The sequence below is a fragment of the Sus scrofa genome, chromosome 1 (genome assembly GCF_054392235.1).
Source record: "Sus scrofa isolate SSC_HxYL_T2T_F1_AM1 chromosome 1, Sscrofa_HxYL_maternal_Yorkshire_Landrace_v2.0, whole genome shotgun sequence".
Lineage (NCBI taxonomy): Eukaryota > Metazoa > Chordata > Mammalia > Artiodactyla > Suidae > Sus > Sus scrofa.
Genome location: NC_139383.1, coordinates 197,500,651 through 197,516,844, shown reverse-complemented (window position 1 = coordinate 197,516,844; position 16,194 = coordinate 197,500,651). Strand labels below are relative to the sequence as shown.

Sequence of the window (16,194 nt, the reverse complement as noted above, 5' to 3'; positions counted from 1 at the left end):
CTCCTGGAGATTCAGAGAAGGGCTGGAACCTTGTGGGTTTTGAAGCCCTGAGTCAAAAGAGGAAAAAAAAAATGATAAAACAAAAACAGCCACAAGCCAGATGTTTCTCAAGCCTTTATCTGTACAAACCAATTCTTTGAGAGGGCAAAGAAACCTAGCTTTCAGATCTCATTGAACTCTCTATGGGTGGGATGTAACTCAGTGAGATCACCAAATGACCAAATGTTCACTGTGAAAACTCTGTTTTAAGAATAGGCTCAAACAGCCTCATGGTCCTGACAGTGGAGGTGGAGGCTCTCAGAGGGGGCTGAGCCTGCAGAAGAAGGGGAGTGGGCTCAGGCAGTGAGGTCACTCAAGTGGCATGCAAGGATAATGAGCTAAATCAATCCTCTTCCTCGGGGTGCTCACCCCAGGGGGGCTGCACTGTGCTGTAAGAGGACCCAGACATTTAGAAAGGTAACAATAAAGCATTGGCAGGTTTATGCTCACTGCGGTTACTAACATTCCCACCGACATCCGATTCAAGTAACGGTAGTGGTGGGTTTCCACCTTATGTAGACCTCTGGTTGGTTATGGAGTTGGAATTGGAATTGGTTGTGAGGAGAACCATGTTTTTCTGAAGCCACACAGGTGGCACCATGCCTGGCACCTATTCAGCACAAAAGTCCCTAATAGGGATGCCAGCATGCTCAGAAGCATGTTTGAGGTTGTCAGCACATGGAGATGCACATGTGAGCCCTTCTGACACAGTATTAAAGCCCTGGCTCCATACCATCACATTTCTGGGGTCCTGAGCCCAAGAAGAATCGTTCTGTGTTTTTCTGTTGAGAAGAGAGACTATTAATCCTTCCTTCATGATTGATTATTTCAGAAAATGCATGTGATTCGGGCCTGTGCTAGGTTTACTTGTTTTCTGGAAATCTCAAGAGTATTTACTCTGTGGTTAACCAGTGATGCCAGGCAGAGCCACTCTGGGATCACCTGAACAACCACTCCAATGGACTTCCATCCAGCATTGCCCTGCATTTTCAAGATTAGCTGACCTCCCTTCCCTTAGTTCCAATTGTGTAGATAAGAAACATACCAAAAAAAAAAAAAAATTTAAATATGGCAGCAGTAGAGGACTTGTTCTATCAGATAGTTGTGAAATTTAAATAGAAATATGGAAAATAATTTAACTTATCTTTCCCCCCACCAGGAAACCTAAATAACCTATAAATTATTAACCGGCAAATAACGGTTCAGCCCACAGAGAGGAGTTTTTCTAACGTTGCGAATATTCAGATTTTCATGCTTTTAGAACTTAACAGCATTGTCTGGCCCCCTGAAGTGAAAAATGCTTCTCTCCATGAATGCAATTCGATGAGACACTGGTGTAATTGATATGTCAATAAAAGTGGTCCAGGCTAATATTTTTGCAAGCCCTTGAATATAACAACGTAATGGAGATCTTTAAGAGGCTCATCATGGTTATAATTTTGAATTGCTATAAAATTATGTAATCTTTGTCCACATCCAATCCCTAGCTTGAGGAAACTTAGGATAGAAAAATAGTACAAGGGTTCCCGTTGTGGGAGTTCCCGTCGTGGCGCAGTGGTTAACAAATCCGACTAGGAACCATGAGGTTGCAGGTTCGGTCCCTGCCCTTGCTCAGTGGGTTAAGGATCCGGTGTTGCTGTGAGCTGTGGTGTAGGTTGCAGACGCGGCTCGGATCCTGCGTTGCTGTGGCTCTGGCGTAGGCCGGTGGCTATAGCTCCGGTTAGACCCCTAGCCTGGGAACCTCCATATGCCACCGGTACAGCCCTAAAAAGACAAAAAGACAAAAAGATCAAAGAAAAAAAAGAAGAAATATAGTACATATGTGTATTTTTACTAGTGGCTGACTCAGGAAAGGAAGAGTTCCCAACCAGAGTCATATTCTGGGCATAATGATAAATGTTCAACACTTTCCAGTGTTTTGGGGTTTTGATCTTTTTTGGTAGAAACTATTTGTTTTCAGAATTCCCTAAGCCAAGGATTATATACAATTTCCCAAATATTGTATATTATAGAATAATTTTAATAATTTTAAATATGAAATAGCACATCATATTAAAGTTCATTAGGATTAACCCAGGGTTCTATTATCCCTGTCTTGAAGAAACCAACTGCTTATCTGACCAAGAAAACAATTGATGCTTGGTAAAAAGAAAACAAATATGACTTCAAATTTACTCTCCTACAAGTTTCAGTATTTTGAGGGAAATACTTTCACCTGTGAACATTAATTAAACACAAGAACAAACTAAAAACTGGCGGTATCTAATGTAACTTTTATTCCTCGGACATCCAAGCACCCAAAGAAATGCTGCATATCCTTGGCGGAGCCATAAATCCCCACATCAAAGAAAATGATAACCCTCACAGAATTTCCAGCTCTAGATAACCCCTTCGCCATGTTTATTTATGAGTCTATTACTTCCTGTTTGGAAGATTTCCTTGACACCTCATGGTGTATGTATTAAATCTTATTCCCTATAGTTTGAGGCACAGTCTAACTGGGATACACGCCTGGAAGCTTTAGAGACTGTGATACACACTCAGCACGAGCAGTGCCTCCCATCAAGCAGCCTCCCGTATAACGCTTTATGAAGACAGTTTTTCACTGCTGACAAGTCAGCGTCTGTTCTCAAGTACTCCTGCTGTTTTTCATAAAAGACGCTTTAGTGTGGAGCTGGATCTGAAACTAAGTGTGCATGGCTTCTGGTGGCCATTAACAAAAGAAATGCTTTAAGAGCATCGAAATGAGATGTGTCATCGTTATCACACTTTGCACTGGCCTGCAGCACATCTACAGTTACATGTTAAAGATCTACATTGGGTGGTAATGAATAATTCACTCGTAATGTTTGAAAAGGTTCCCCCCCCGGCCCCCACAACATCACATATGTAAGAAAGCGATTTACAGAGGAACTGATTTACTTGGGAATACTCAGAACTGAAATTTAATGAAGTTAATCACCATGTGTATTTAAATTTCTCACAAAGTCACATTGTGATTTTAAAGTCAGTGAGACTATTTCACGAGGCAATGACAGAGTGTTCCGTACTCCAGGGTTGTTAATTTTACTGTTTACTATAGCTTTAAAGTGTTTTCCTGGAGTTCCCATTGTAGCTCAGCAGTAACGAACCCAGCTAGTATCTATGAGGACACAGGTACAATCCCTGGCCTTGCTCAGTGGGTTAAGGATCCAGCATTGCTGTGGGCTATGGCATAGGTCGCAGACACAGCTTGGATCTGGTATTGCTGTGGCTGTGGTGTAGGCCAATTCGACCCCTAGCCTGGGAACTTCCATATGCCTCAGGCATGGCCCTTAAAAGACAAAAAGAAAAAAAAAGTTTTCCAGGAGATCCAGTTCAAGATAAAGAAACAGATGCAAACTAGTTTTTCACTGAAGTGGACTCCTATTTTGAATATACCAAGGATCATATTAATTTACAGTAAACCATTATGATTTCAATCAAGTTATTAATATTTCACTTTATGCAGTGAATGCTCTAGCATAATTGGATAAAATCATCTTTGTGTTTTAATTTGCATGGAGACAAAAGGAAGAACTAGCCTCCGGTGACACTGCAAACTCAGCTTGCTTCTCATAAATCATCCTGAAAGATTATTCTCTTTTCCTTTTTCTACTTTGGCCTTAAATTTGCCTCTTAGCTGCATCAATATTATGTCTCCCTAATCAAGTTCTGGTTATGTGGAGATCTGCAAACACTTGCACTGACCCAAGGAGCTGATTAAAATGTATGCCAAAAATGTTTGAAGAAAAAGAACACAGTACAGGTGAAAATGCTAAGAAGTGACTTCCTATTAAATTGATTTTGCCGACATGGACATTCATCTCTAGGAAGTTGAGCTAAAAAAGTTAAACTAAAATTACTAGCCTGTATCTAGGATGTGAGCAGCTTTTCTGTTCTCTGCCTGGATGTCTCATGAGCATAGAGATTTCTCTTAGATGGACCCTTCCTTTATTTAAACAATGATGTACAAGAGGTAATTGGATTGAGGAAGCAACTAGCAACTCCCATGCAGTCTTCAACTTCTTGCTCTGGGGTATGGAGGCATCGATTAAAAAACAATTTTTTTCTTGTCATTCTACTTGACAGATAGTTGCCGCAATAATGGCGATCACTGGCATTGTCATGATGGCATATGCAGATAATTTCCACGCTGATTCCATCATAGGAGTGGCATTTGCAGTGGGCTCAGCCTCTACATCTGCACTGTATAAGGTATTTTGTGCGCCTTCTTGTGTAGCCAACTGTCATTTGTAGCTTAGATTTTTATGTTATGAAGGAAGAAAGGACAAAGAAAATCTTGGCTAGAAATTTTTTAAAAGATGTTTTAAATAATAATAAGTATCAATTATTGAGTACTTGCTACAGGCTAGGAAATTGCTGGAAATTTTCACCTGTGTTCACGCACCTTTATGAGGCATAAGAACTTATCCCCACGTTCCACGCCAGGACACTGAGACTTTGAAAGATTTAGTAATTTGCCCAAGAGCATATAGCCAGGAAGTGATAGAGCCAAGATTTAAACTTGATCCAAAGGCTATGCTCCGTACTCCCCAACCTGTCCCAAATCATCAACTCATTATAGCTGGGCTGAGAAAGGCTTTTCTTCCATGTTTTGTTAGTTTAACTACCTAGGGTCATTATTTCAACTACTATAAGGTGAGAAAAATAGCTTCCTGTTTGCTTCGTATTAGCCCCCTGCCATGTCATTTGCTAAATGGAGAGGCTCTTTTCCTCTGTGATGGATACTCTGGGTATGTACTGTGTACTTACAGCTCTTTCTCTACCAGAGCTGCCTGTCATCAGTGAAAGCTCTATTCAGAGTCATTACCCCTGACTTCAGAAGCGAGGACCAAGAGAGAAGATCTAAAGGGTTATTCACCAAAGCTCTGCTTTTCAGAGCCAACTTTCTGGATGTAGCTAACAGACTGCTCCACTTTCACCTCTCTTGGTGTTTCAATGAAAATCCTCTCTGAAAGGCAGAAAATTCCCTTTGCAGCCCTCCTGGATGCCTGTTCTGATGATTCACCACCTCTGAGACTCAGGGGACATTGTATCTATTTCCATATTGACATTTGCTGGCCCATTGATTCTGTGACAAGCTTGACAAGTGTTCATTCAATCACCGTTAGTGTCTAACTTGCCCCTGACACTCCACTGAGATGTCTGATGTGATGAAGGACCTGCACATGCTCAAGTTCTCTTGATTAAGTCTCTCAAGAGAAAAAAATAATACACTTAGTTGAAACTCAAAGCAATATCTGGAATTGCTCATGCCTAGATGGCTCTTTTATAGAGTGAATTCTTCTGACCACGTTACAGATGTATTCATTCTGGGAATGGTAATATTTGCTGACACACATGAAATCGGATGTGTACCACAGAAAAGATCTACTCTGTGCTACATTTTTCGAGGATTAATAAAGGAAGCAAAGGGGTTAAAAAGCCAAGAAATGTGAACTAGAGACCTGGCTCCTCCCCAGCCTGATGTGTGATTTTAGGTTAGCCGTTTACATTTCCTTGTCATCTTTCTCTGTACACAGATTTATAATCCGGGAGACAAAAACAAATTTATTCTGGAGGATAAATACAATATTCGTGAAACTATCTTCAGCTTGGAGAGAAAAGTGCTTATAAATCCAAGGCATCATTATTATTTTCTCCCAAGAACATAATGACAGGCTCTCTCTGTCCAATTTAGTTTTCAGTACCTGTCAAAATAAGGGTAAAATAAATCCCATGCTTGAAAGGGAGAACTGATGGCATCTCAGTGCTCGAGGTGCCTGGGCTTGTCTGCAGTCTTACTCATCATCCATCCTATACCCCTAACTGATGGTGGTACTGAGCACAGTGTTCAGGATCCCTGTGGACCAACGTGGTCTTCGTCTTACGGCATTTGCTATTTCATAGGCAGGCCAATAGGGCATTTGCCATCCTTATCCCAGCATTTAGTACCATGGAAATGGTGGGATAAGAAGATATAGAGCATAAACTCTGGGCCATTTAATTCATGATGTAGAACTTGCCTTTCTGATCCAACAATATCTCTGTGTGGCTAAAGAGTTTCTTTCCCACTCTAGGTTTTGTTTAAGATGTTCCTGGGAAGTGCGAACTTTGGTGAAGCAGCACACTTCGTCTCCACATTGGGCTTCTTCAATTTAATCTTCATCTCCTTCACCCCAGTCATCCTGTATTTCACCAAGGTGGAGCATTGGTCCTCATTTGCTGCTCTGCCGTGGGGCTGTCTCTGCGGGATGGCAGGGCTGTGGCTGGGTAAGTGGCCCCAGGTTTTGCCTTCCATCCCCTGAGTCACGTCTTCTCTGCTTGGATAGTTAAAATGTCACAGGAGGATTATTCCCTTGGGCACCCCTGTCCTCTTTTTCCCAGGCTTACGTAAGGTTGGTTAATGGTTGAAACGTTCACTGAAGGCTAGTGCTTGATTAGATCAGAACTGTCCAACTAGTATGGGTTAATCTTCCATGGGTTAAAGAGCAAGGTGGAGGTCTAGGTGACTCTGATCACCACTGGTCCTCAAGCAGCCTTGTCCATTTTCCATGATGTGCCAGATGATGTCACTGTGTTCCATGCATGGCACAGTGTGTTGGGCAGAGGGAGAGAGTGGACAGGTCAGTCAAAGAACTCAAATGGATCAAAATGGCAGGAGCACCAAGTGCAAGAGGAAAAGAGAAGGAAGGAGATGACATTCAGGAGGCAGGCAGGTCGTGAAGGGCCTGGAAAGCCACATTGAGGGAGTTGGATATAAAATCCCCCTCAGTGTAATCTTCGGTGACTCCCTATATTGTTCCTTTGGCATTTAGCAACCACCTGTTTTGTGTAGGATTCTGAGGCCCCTGTGATTAATAGCTGTTGCTCAATTTAAGAGCTTCTGTCTCTGGACATCGCTATGAAGTCAAATGTCAAGCAAATGTACTGGCTTCTGTATGAAGCCAGGAAGAGAATGCCAAAGAATCACTCATAGCTCATTACAAGGTAATGATCAGATTTTCCTCAAAAAAAGAAAAAAAAACCATTCAATGATCTTTAACCAGGGAGGTGACAGGATCATATCTGCATTCTAAATAGTCTACTCTGGCTGTGTCTGGAGAATGAATTTGAGATCTGAAGCTCTCACCAAGAAAGAGAAGAAGACAGAACAGGATGAGTGGCCTTGCTAAGCAGGCTGTGTCTAGTGGATGACCAAGAAAAAAAGTCACCTTGAGAGTTTTTCATGTTCTCTCTCCAAAATCCCTATAACTCTGAGGCTGTCTGCTTCACCTGAGCAGCCAAGGGGCTCCCATTCTCAAGCTGCACTATCACTTGATGTGAGAGGAACTTCAAAATAACAAGCCTGCTCCTTTCTCGCCAAGCAGTCAAACAACAAATACCCAAAGGATTCAGTGTCTCTTGACTCAGAATCAAGCCATTTTCATTCTACTCCTTTCCTCATTCCACCTGAGGACAACACCCTCCACCTGCTCCGCATTCACCTGCCACACTAAGCCTGCAGGACATCTGCCAGCCCTCGGCTGACCTTCTTTATCAAGGTGACATAATCTGAAATACAATCTGAAGCAGCATTATGATCCCTAGGAGGGAAAAAATGCCCTTATTTTCATTCCCACAAACACAGTGGGTCATCTTTTTCTACTCTGGCCCTCATCCCTAAGGGAAACTCTTAAACAAGACAGGAAATGCTCATTCCATTTTTGGATGGTCTTATTTTGTTGTTTTTTGTTTTGCTTTTTAGGGCCATACCTTTGGCATATGGAAGTTCCCAGGCTAGGAGTCAAATCAGAGCTGCAGCTGCCAGCCTATGTCACAGCAACTCAGGATCTAAGCCACATCTGTGAGCTACATCACAGCTCACGGCAACACTGGATCCTCAGCCCACTGAGCAGGGTCAGGGATTGAACCTGTCTTCTCATGGATACTAGTTGGGCTTGTTTCCACTGAGCCACAATGGAAACTCCCTTTGAATTCCACTTTTGAAGGCCAAAAAAAGTGCAGTTACAACCTGTCATAACCCATGCTAACTTGAGTAGAAATCAATAGCAGTCTTTCCATAAGACCAAACCCCCCTAATTTAAAGTGCCTAGATCATTTCTGATTCCAAACAATCTATGTGGGAATAATCATAACCAAAATTTTCACTGACTCTTGGCCCCAGCCATGCACCTGTGACCTCCAGCTTGCTGCCAAATAGCCCTCCATCAACATCTATCCCTTGGCACGTCTAACATGTGCTCCTAAGCATTTCTGTTGGGACCGGGCGTCACCCATGCTAGAGGGCCTTGTAGTTCTCCACCAGGCAGCCTGGTCCCATACTCCACCCCCACCCGGCTGAGAGCTCCCCACCCCCCAGGCCCACCCCTGGTGCCCTGAGTCCTCTCTGCCAAGGTTGCTCTGTGACAAAATGAGTAGACGGCCTCTCTGCTGTTGGTTACGCACCCCAGGGTCTTACAATCTTCAGCACTTCTGCTCTTAAGTTTTTATTTCCACCTTCTCCTCTCCAGAGGGAGTCAGATATGATCTAGTCAGGGTGGGGCTGGGAGACAGATTCTCAGAGTACACAGCAGGCTATACTCTGACCTGCCTCCACCACCTGGAACTACAGCTCTACTTTGCTTAGGTTCTGCCTCCCGCCCTCAGGTTGGCCCATCTTCCAGAGAGTGCCCTAGCCCATATGCAAGTTGGTGTCAGCCCTTCCTCTGACATGGATGAGGCTCACTTACACTCCGGCAGGGGCCCATGCTACAGAGAACATGCTGGCTTATATGTGCTTGTCCTCAGGTTGTCAAAAGAGCTTATAAATTCTACCTAAAGAACTAAGGGGGGAGTCCCCATCGTGGTACAGTGGAAATGAATCCGACTAGGAACCATGAGGTTATAGGTTCTATCCCTGGCCTCACTCAGTGGGTTAAGGATCCGGCGTTGCTATGGCTGTGGCTTAGGCTGGCAGCAACAGCTCCGATTGGACCCCTAGCCTTGGAACCTCTATATGCCGCAGGTGAGGCCCTGAGAAAAGAAAACAACAACAAAAAAAGAACTAAGGATAAATGGACAATACATTTCAGTGAAGCCACCTGGGTCTTGCTGCATGAGAAAAGCTCTGTTCTCAACCAAAGACCAATACTGCCTTTCAATCTGCTAAAAGAGCCAGTTCAGCCAATAAAATGATAGTTGCAGTGTTTAGCAGAGTCTATGTTGTGTTTAACACATTCTGGGTTTGTTAGCATGTGCCTTATTTGACCCTCTGAGTCTCAGGAGGGAGCTGAGATGCTGGAATATTCATTCCCCTTGCAACTCTGTCATGGAGGAGGAGGAGTCATTAACTGAGGAAGGCCCTCTGTCCTGACTGCCACCACCATTGTGTGGAAATTATAAAAAAGCCCAAGTCTTGAGAAGTCCAACTCCTTGTCTCTAACTAGCAAGCATGTTTGACCCCAGATAGCTAAGTTAGTGAGCTGAATTAAAGGTAACAGAAGAATAAACATTGTCCTAACTGGAATGGTTCTAGAACCATCTTTGGTTCTACAGAGATATGGGTGGGCAACATATTGAGTCATTTACATGAAGATCCCTTCTGAACTGAGGCCTTTTCGTAATTCATACTCATTTCTCTAAGCCCTCAAACAAATGTGGACTTTAAATCTATTCAAACAATCCTATGTCATTTATCATTGTTTTTCTTTTTGAAAACAAGTATTTTTGATCATTTTTGCATAGATGATTATTTTAACTTTATATTTAGCTAAAAATGTCCAAGGATATGAATTCAAGAGTATGAAGTTATACCCTCAGGTGGTTCTGTGGACGTGCCCTGGGGTTATCTGTGCACAAATCAGGAAGTGGAAAAGGTCCCTGGGGTTGGATGTCTTAACATTGAATGCATTGTTCTTTGCTCATGTGATGCTCACCCCAAGACAGAGAGAATAAAGCAGCACAGGCCATCTTGGGACAGATCATGTGTTAGGCAGTAACACCAGGGCATTTTGGTTACCCAGGAATATGGCATGATATAGTCAAGTAACAGGAAGAAAGCCCCAGTCAGTCACCAGCTTTCAACCTCTGGTCCAGCTCACCTTTATAGTGCTAACAAGCAGTGTAGTGAACTCTTTCACCTCTTTGCATGGCTCCCCACTCCCTCTGCCAGCCAACTGGTAAGAGATCAGGCAGCCAGGGTGGCAGAGGAGGAAAAAAGAATGTGACTGTTTCAGGTGAGATAAACACAAATCCATCACCAAGACGAGATGCTTAGTTGACCAATGGTGCAGAGCGTTTAGAAGGCATGTTTTTAGCAAAGACACAGATTCTTTGACATTGAGAAGGACAGAGCCCAGCCTATCAATTCCCCTTCACCCCATATATCCTCCTTTATTTTATAGCCTTCAACATCCTGGTGAACGTCGGTGTGGTGCTGACATACCCAATCCTCATCTCCATCGGGACAGTGCTCAGTGTTCCTGGCAATGCAGGTACGGGTAGGATTTGACCTGTGCGCAGTCTCTTGCTTGTGTTTCTTTTACACCCTAACTTGTTTCTTCAACCACTTGTAAATTATGTCCCTTGCCTGGGAAGATGTTTCTAAATATCACAAAGGTGGCAGACAACAGAATAACTATGCAGCAGATTTAAAATTTGTAGCTACAAACACTGTTTTTACTCAGTCGTGCTTTTAGAATTAAATACCACATGTAGCATTTGGGTTTCATGTAATCTCCCTGACAACCTAATTTTGTGGTATTTTTAGAGGAAGTCCTATGCAAACAAAAGGCATCCCAGCACAGGACTCTCAAGCCAACATCACTAATGAAAGTATAGGGAATGTACAGGGTGTCGGCTCCCCATCAGACAACCCCTGGGGAGCCAAGAAAGCTTCTCCCGGGGGGCACAGCAGATGGCCCTCTGGAACAGATAGAGGAAAAAGACACTTGACCCCCTTTGGGGATAAAAGGAGAAGCTATTTTTCCAGGAAAATATTTCTGGTGAAAACTGACAGTGGAACCATTAACAAGTGTGTTTTCTGAATGACTATCCTGTCTAACTTTAAAATTCTGTATTTCCAAGTCTTAGGTAGCCAGAAAAATTAACAATTTTTTTTAGGGCCACACCCACAGCATGTGGAGGTTCTCAGGCTAGGGGTCCAATCAGAGATGCAGCTGCCGGCCTACACCACAACCATGGCAATGCCACATCGGAGCTGTGTCTGTGACCTACACCACAGCTCAGGGGAATGCAGGATCCTTAACCCACCAAGTGAAGCCAGGGATCAAGTCCACTTCCTCATGGGTACTGGTTGGGTTTGTTACCACTGAGCCACAATGAGAACTCCAGCAAATGTTTATTGAGGGCTTACTGTGTGATCAGAACTTCTACAGAAGAGACTGAAAACAAAAAGATATTGTTCCCATAAGAAAGTTACACTGAAAATGGAAAACAAAGCCAACATACATGAAATTACTTAGAACCCTACAATGCAATCTATCATTAAATGCCAAATTGTGTAATAGGCTCCAAGAACTGTACGATATTTAAAGGAAAGTGTCAGGAAGGAGTGGCCATATCAGGGGATTCCATTCATCCATCTATGGATTTATTCATTCAATAAATAATTTCTGAGCCCTTGGTATATGCCAAGAAGTGTGCTAATACTGGTGACAGATCCTGAATAAGACATGGTACCTGCCCTCAGAACCATGTAGTATAGAAGGGAGACAAAAGGAATTGAGTAATTGCAATGTAGAGAGAATAGCTTTGATAGAGGCATGTACTAAATGCTCTGAGAGCACACAGGAGTGGCATCTAAGGAGGCTTCCTGCCAGAAGCCTAAAGAGAAAGATCTACCACAGGGTTTAGCTGGATAAAGTGGATATAAGGAGGGAAGAGCATTCCATGCATATGGAACAGCAGATATTTGATTACTACTGTATATACTAGCATGTAGATGATTCCACTACTAGATACATGCCCCTCAAATCTGAAAACAGGAACTCAAAGATATCCTTGTACATAAATGCTCATAGCAGCACTATTCACAGCAGCCGAAGATGGAAACACCCAGATGTCCATCAACAGATGAATTGATAAACAAATTGTGATACAATGGGATATTATTCAGCCATACAAAAGAATGAAGTGCTAATACATGCTACAATATGGTTGAACCCCGAAAACATTATGCAAAGTGAAAGGAGCCAGACACAAAAGGTCACATATTGTATGCTCCCATTTATATGAAATATCCAGAAGAGGTCCCAATGGGACCATGTCCATACCACACAGGAGATTTGTGGTTACCGGGTATTGGAGTTGGGGTAGGGGACTGAGGAGTAACTGTTAAAGGCTTTTTATTTTGGAATGATGAAAACATTTTGGAACCAGATGGAGATGGTGAGTGGACAACATTATGAATGTACAAAATGCTACTAAACTACTTTAAAATGGTTAATTTTAACTTACATGAGTTTTACCTCAATTAAATATCTTAAGAATAGCATGTGCAAAGACCTAGTCATTAATAAGCTTGGCTCATTTAAAAATATCTTCAGTGGTCCAGTGAAACTGGAGATACATAAAGGGATGCAGAGGGAAAAGTACTAAGAACTAACACTGCAGATGTTATTATATCAATGACATTTGCCTCGGAGGGAAACTAGGATTTAGATAGAAGGAACAGAAAGACAATGGAGAGAGCAGTGTCGATAATGCTATGGAAAAAGGAAAAATGAGCTTGAAAGAATAAGAGAGACTTCTGGAAATCTCTAGAAGTAGCCCTGACTTGGGCCATTTGTTTTCAGAGAAGCTTAGAAACAATCATTGACTGACTTGATGTTCTTTCCCCAGCTGTAGACCTCCTGAAGCAGGAGGTGATTTTCAACGTTGTCCGCCTGGCTGCTACCATCATCATCTGCATTGGGTTTCTGCTGATGCTGTTGCCTGAGGAGTGGGATGAAATTACCCTGAGATTCATCAACAGCCTGAAGGAAAAGAAGAGTGAGGAGCATGTGGATGACATCACTGATCCCAGTGGACACCTGAGAAGCAGAAGCAGAGCCAATGGGACCGTGTCCATACCACTGGCTTAAAGAGGGACACATTTTGAATGCACGTGTATGTATATTCTGTGAATATAATAACATTTTCTCACTACCTGTACACTCAAACGACAGTATTATCTCTGAATTTGGATAAGTCATATGTGAAATAATGCCAACAATAAAAGTTTACATTTATACGCTTATCGAGGAACTGGTGTAAAAAAAATCATAATAAATTTTTTATTAAAACATATTCATCCCTGTTCTATTGCTTCTGTTTGTGGGAAGGGGGGTTTCCCCCCTAGTTTGCAAAGTTTCCTGAAAATAGGAAATTCTACTAAATCATGGGCTTGTCATTATCTTTTTCTCACCTGGAACTGAGATCTTTTCATCCAGAGAAAATTGCGTAAAAGGAAAATACATGAAAAGGATACACACTTTATATATGTTTAAGTGCAGTAAGAGCCTTCAATTTGAAAGTAATTAAACAGATATCAACAGAGCATCTTCTATTTCTAAGACCTACACAAGGAACAATGAAGATATGAAGATATACAAGACTCCATCCGTACTTTCAACATGCTCAGAGTAGTACTGATCATAAAAGAGGTTACAAATATCTCTAACATGAGGCAGACATTTGAAAATGGTACAATGCTTCTAGAGAGCATATCTCTTACCAGCTATCACTAAATCTTTCATAGCCAAGTTTTTTAAAGAGTTTGTTCACATTTGCTGTCACTAACAGTTCCATTCACTGTTTTTTATTTTCGATTTTTTGATTTTCCAGCTGTCTGTCTTTTTTTTTTTTTTTTTTTTTTTTTTTTGGTCTTTTTGTCTTTTAGGGCCATACCCACGGCATAGGGAGGTTCCCAGGCTAGAGGTCCAATCATAATTATAGCTGCAAGCCTACACCACAGCCACAGCAATGCCAGATCCGAGCCATGTCTGTGACCTACACCACAGCTCACAGCAACACCAGATCCTTAAACAACTGAGCAAGGCCAGGAATGGAACCTGCAACCTTATGGTTCCTAGTCAGCTTTGTTTCCACTGTGCCATGATGAGAACTCTTCCATTCACTCTTCAACCCACAGAAAAGCATCTTCTGCCCCCATCATTCCTCTGTGAAGTGAATTCACCAAAGTCAGCAATGATGTCTTTCCTGCAAAGCTGTATTGACACTGTTCAATCCTTACTTTACTATCCTCTCTGTAGCATTTGACATGATGACCACTCCTTTTTCCTGCAATAGCCTCTTCACCTAGAGCCCATTCTGGTCGCCCAGTTCTCTTTCTGCCTTACTGGCTGCTTTTCTGGACTCCTCTTCCCAAGCTGGTCTCACCACAGTCAGTGCTCAGTCCTTGCCCTTGTTTGCACATCACACAACACTCTCTCCTCTGGAAATCTCCTTTGCTTCCATGGCTTTAAATATCATCTGTGTAGTGACGGCTTCATAATAGCTACCCCTAGCCCAGATGTGCCCCCTGAGCTTCAGACCTGACCATCCAAATGCCTTGTGCAAGCTCATTTTGATGCCTCACTGTTGGCTTCACATTCAAGGACAAATTTGAGTTTATCATCTCTCCTCAGACCTACTCCTTCCCCTCCCTTGTTCCCTGTCTAGGTTAATGGTACCAACATTAACTGGCCACCCAAGCCAGGGCTCAAACTTAACTTCTGCCTTCCTTACCCTCCACATCTAAACCATAAGTCCTGTTGATTGTTTTCCTTAATATTTCTTGAATCCATACACTTCTCTACTGGGCTACCTATTCTATGACCCTCTCATCTCTTTCCCTGATGAATGAAATACTCTCTTGACTGGTCTAACTCCCAGTATGGCCTCTCTCCAATCCACTTTGTGTTCTGCAAAATGACTTTTCTAATACATGCATTTTATCGTTCTCTTTCCCTGTATAAAATACTTTAGTGGCATCTCATTGTCCTCTGGCTAAGGTCCAAACATATCTGCAGGCCATTAAACATGCAGAGTTCATCACTGACTGGCCCCTGCATGCCTCTGGTGAAGCAATATCCAGAACATTCTGTGATGATGGAAATATTCTATATCTGCACCATCCAACACAGTAGCCACAACTGGCTATTGAACTCTTTAAGTATGGCTAACACAAGTGAGGGACTGTATTTCTAATTCTATTCACTTTTATTTAACATTAATTTTTTTTTGTCTTTTGTCTTTTTAGGGCTGCACCCGTGGCATATGGAGGTTCCCAGGCTAGAGGTGAAATAAGAGCTGTAGCCACTGACCTACACCACAGCCACAGCAACATGAGATCCAAGTCATGTCTGTGACCTACACCACAGTTCACAGCAACACCAGATCCTTAACCCACTAAGCAAGGCCAGGGATTGAACCTGTGTCTTCATGGATGCTAGTCAGATTTGTTTCCACTGAGCCAAGACAGGAACTCCTTCTTAAGTTAATTTTGATAAGCCACATGTGGCTCTTGGCTACCATATTGGACAGCACAGCTTTCACTGCACCACCTCCTAGGGGCCCCCTGGAGTCCTTCTGCTTTAGTGACACCAGCCTTCTTCCATCAAGACATGTTCTCCTTCTTACAATTTCTTTTTCTCTCTCATCACCTGAATAATCCTTACCTAGACTTCATGACATGATTTATTCCTACTTTTGTGGAAGGTGTTTTCTTACCCCCCAAGCTGAACAAGGTGGCTTCCTTAGAAACCTCTGTTTACCCCTTTATAGCACTGGTCACCCTCTGTGGTGACAGTCAGTCTATTCATCTGAGTTTCCAGTAGACCATGGGTTCCTTGATAGCAGGGACTGTGTACCATTCATCACTGTGTTTCTAGCATACTGCCTGGCCTTGAAGACACTCAATAAATGAATGAATAGATTGCTTTATGCTGGAGACTCACCCCTCCCCCAAACTGTATTAGATCTGTCTTAGTCAAGGACAGACATTCTCATCGATGAGATTGGTCATGGATGAGAAAGCAAGGACCAAAAGGGATTAAATGCGCTACAGCCTTTGTTGTGTTCTCACAAAACACCAATTTACTGAACTGATAAAAGGCACTTCTTCCCTAAGAGGCTGGTTAAGTCAGGGCA

General features: G+C 42.6%; 1 protein-coding gene across 1 annotated transcript in view; it reads left to right on the top strand.

Moving 5' to 3' along the window:
• The window catches only part of SLC35F4 (solute carrier family 35 member F4), a 263,750-nt gene extending 250,400 nt beyond the window's left edge, over positions 1 to 13,350 (top strand). The window contains exons 5-8 of the mRNA XM_003121828.7: positions 4,150 to 4,275; positions 6,141 to 6,333; positions 10,446 to 10,535; positions 12,904 to 13,350. Of these exons, the coding sequence (XP_003121876.5) occupies positions 4,150 to 4,275; positions 6,141 to 6,333; positions 10,446 to 10,535; positions 12,904 to 13,145 (651 nt within the window). The 3' untranslated portion in view covers positions 13,146 to 13,350. The remainder of the gene's footprint in view (positions 1 to 4,149; positions 4,276 to 6,140; positions 6,334 to 10,445; positions 10,536 to 12,903) is intronic.
• Positions 13,351 to 16,194: the final 2,844 nt, after the last annotated feature.